The sequence below is a fragment of the Parus major genome, unplaced genomic scaffold (genome assembly GCF_001522545.3).
Source record: "Parus major isolate Abel unplaced genomic scaffold, Parus_major1.1 Scaffold382, whole genome shotgun sequence".
NCBI classification, from domain to species: domain Eukaryota; kingdom Metazoa; phylum Chordata; class Aves; order Passeriformes; family Paridae; genus Parus; species Parus major.
The window spans coordinates 57,459-59,064 of NW_015379302.1; the positions used below are offsets into that span (position 1 = coordinate 57,459).

The window sequence follows — 1,606 nt, forward strand, 5'->3', positions numbered from 1 at the left end:
TTCCCAGACCCCAGAGATGTGAATCCCTGTTCCCCAGATCCCAGAGATGTGAATCCCTGTTCCCCAGATCTCAGGGATGTGAATCCCTGCTCCCCAGACCCCAGGCCAGGCTCCGGTGGGCTGAGGGAGGATGGAACACCCACTCCCAATCCCACGGCTGCGGAGAATTTGGCTTTTCCTTCGTTTTTCCCCGCAGGGATCTGGTGGTGGCAGCCCTGCCCCACCTCCTGCAGCTGGATTCCCAGCCAATCCATGGAGACACGGCTCGGGAAGAGGCAGGAGGAGGCTCCTGCAGCAGCGAGGAGGAGGAGGAGGATGAGGAGCTGTTCCCTGAGCTGAGGATTCCCTTCACCGTGGACAAAGGTGCCCGGACGGGGACAGGACACGCGGCACTCTCGGTCTGGCAGTGCCACATCTCCTGGAATCCCCGTCCTGGCAGATTTCCTGCAGGATGTGCAGCGGGAGCTGGCCGGGCGGGCGCGGTGGAGGCGGAGGAAGAGCCTGGAGGAGCACCGGGCGCGGCTGGAGGAGCTGCGGGAGCTCCGGGCTCTGCTGCTGGACCCGGGGCAGGGCCAGCTCTGTCCCCAAGGGGCACAGCTGTCACCTCTGCCAGCATCCAGGGTGTCCCAGCGAGCTCCTGGCGCCATCCAGCCCCCAGGCAAGGCTCTGGAGAAGGAGCCTGGTGCCAAAGGAGCGGGGAATGGGCAGTTATCCCAAATATCCTGCAGCAGCAGCAAGGAATAAAGTCGTTATTCCCACCCCAATCCAGCTGGACCTCACCCTACAGCCATCCCAAGGGGCTGGAAATGGGGGAAAACACACAAGGGGCTGTGGGCAGGGCTCCCAATCCCATCCCATATCCCTGTCCTTCCCCCTGCACCTCATTCCAGGCCGTGGCCGCCCCTCCAGGGTAAACTGGGGGCTGGGACCCCTGGAGGGAGCCAGGAAGGGTCAGGGTGGGACTCCAGGAATGTTTTGGGACTCCGGGAATGTTTTGGGACTCTGGGAATGTTTTGGGACTCCAGGAATGTTTTGTCATTCCCTACCCGTGGAAAATGCCATGGGGGAAGCCGAGCCCACCCACCTGTGTGGGGTTTAGGTGTAAAACTTCATCTCGGCCTCCACGCAGTCGAAGAAGAGGTCAGCCAGCTCCTCGGGGCAGGGGGGCACGGTGCCCTGCAGCAGCTCCCTCATCCCCTCCAGGCCCTGCTGCTCCAGCCCCCGCAGCGTCTGCAGGAGCCGCTGGCCCCGCTCCTGGGGGGAGCAGGGTGGGATCAGGGAGCTCAGGGAGTTTGATCCCATTGCAGGGTGGGGAAGGGTCTGTGGGGTCTGTGACATCTGTGGGGTCTGTGGGGTCTGTGGGGTCTGTGGGGTCTGCAGGGTCTGAGGGGTTTGTGGGGTCTGTGGGCCCTGTGGGCTCTGTGGGGTCTCTGGGCTCTGTGGGACCTGTGGGGTCTGTGGGGTCTGTGGGGTCTGTGGGGTCTCTGGGCTTTGTGGGGTCTTTGGGCTCTGTGGGGTCTCTGGGGTGTCTGAGCTCTGTGGGCTCTGCAGGGTCTGTGGGGTCTTCAGGGTCTCTGGGGTCTCTGGGCTCTCTGGGGTCTCTGGG

General features: G+C 63.6%; 2 protein-coding genes across 4 annotated transcripts in view; one reads left to right on the forward strand and one right to left on the reverse strand.

The window, feature by feature from the left end:
* The window catches only part of LRRC46 (leucine rich repeat containing 46), a 4,790-nt gene extending 3,836 nt beyond the window's left edge, over positions 1–954 (forward strand). For 2 of the 3 annotated variants that reach the window (XM_033511611.1, XM_015616243.3), the window contains 2 exons: positions 197–363; positions 440–950. In XM_033511611.1, the coding sequence (XP_033367502.1) occupies positions 197–363; positions 440–744 (472 nt within the window). In that variant the 3' untranslated portion in view covers positions 745–950. Of the gene's footprint in view, positions 1–196; positions 364–439 lie in introns of all 3 variants that reach the window. The other variant, XM_033511610.1, reaches the window with a different exon arrangement.
* The window catches only part of SCRN2 (secernin 2), a 9,173-nt gene continuing 8,197 nt past the window's right edge, over positions 631–1,606 (reverse strand). The window contains exons 5-6 of the mRNA XM_015616244.3: positions 1,085–1,254; positions 631–722 (exon numbers count right to left, since the gene is read on the reverse strand). Coding sequence (XP_015471730.2) covers positions 1,096–1,254 — 159 coding nt within the window. The 3' untranslated portion in view covers positions 631–722; positions 1,085–1,095. The remainder of the gene's footprint in view (positions 723–1,084; positions 1,255–1,606) is intronic.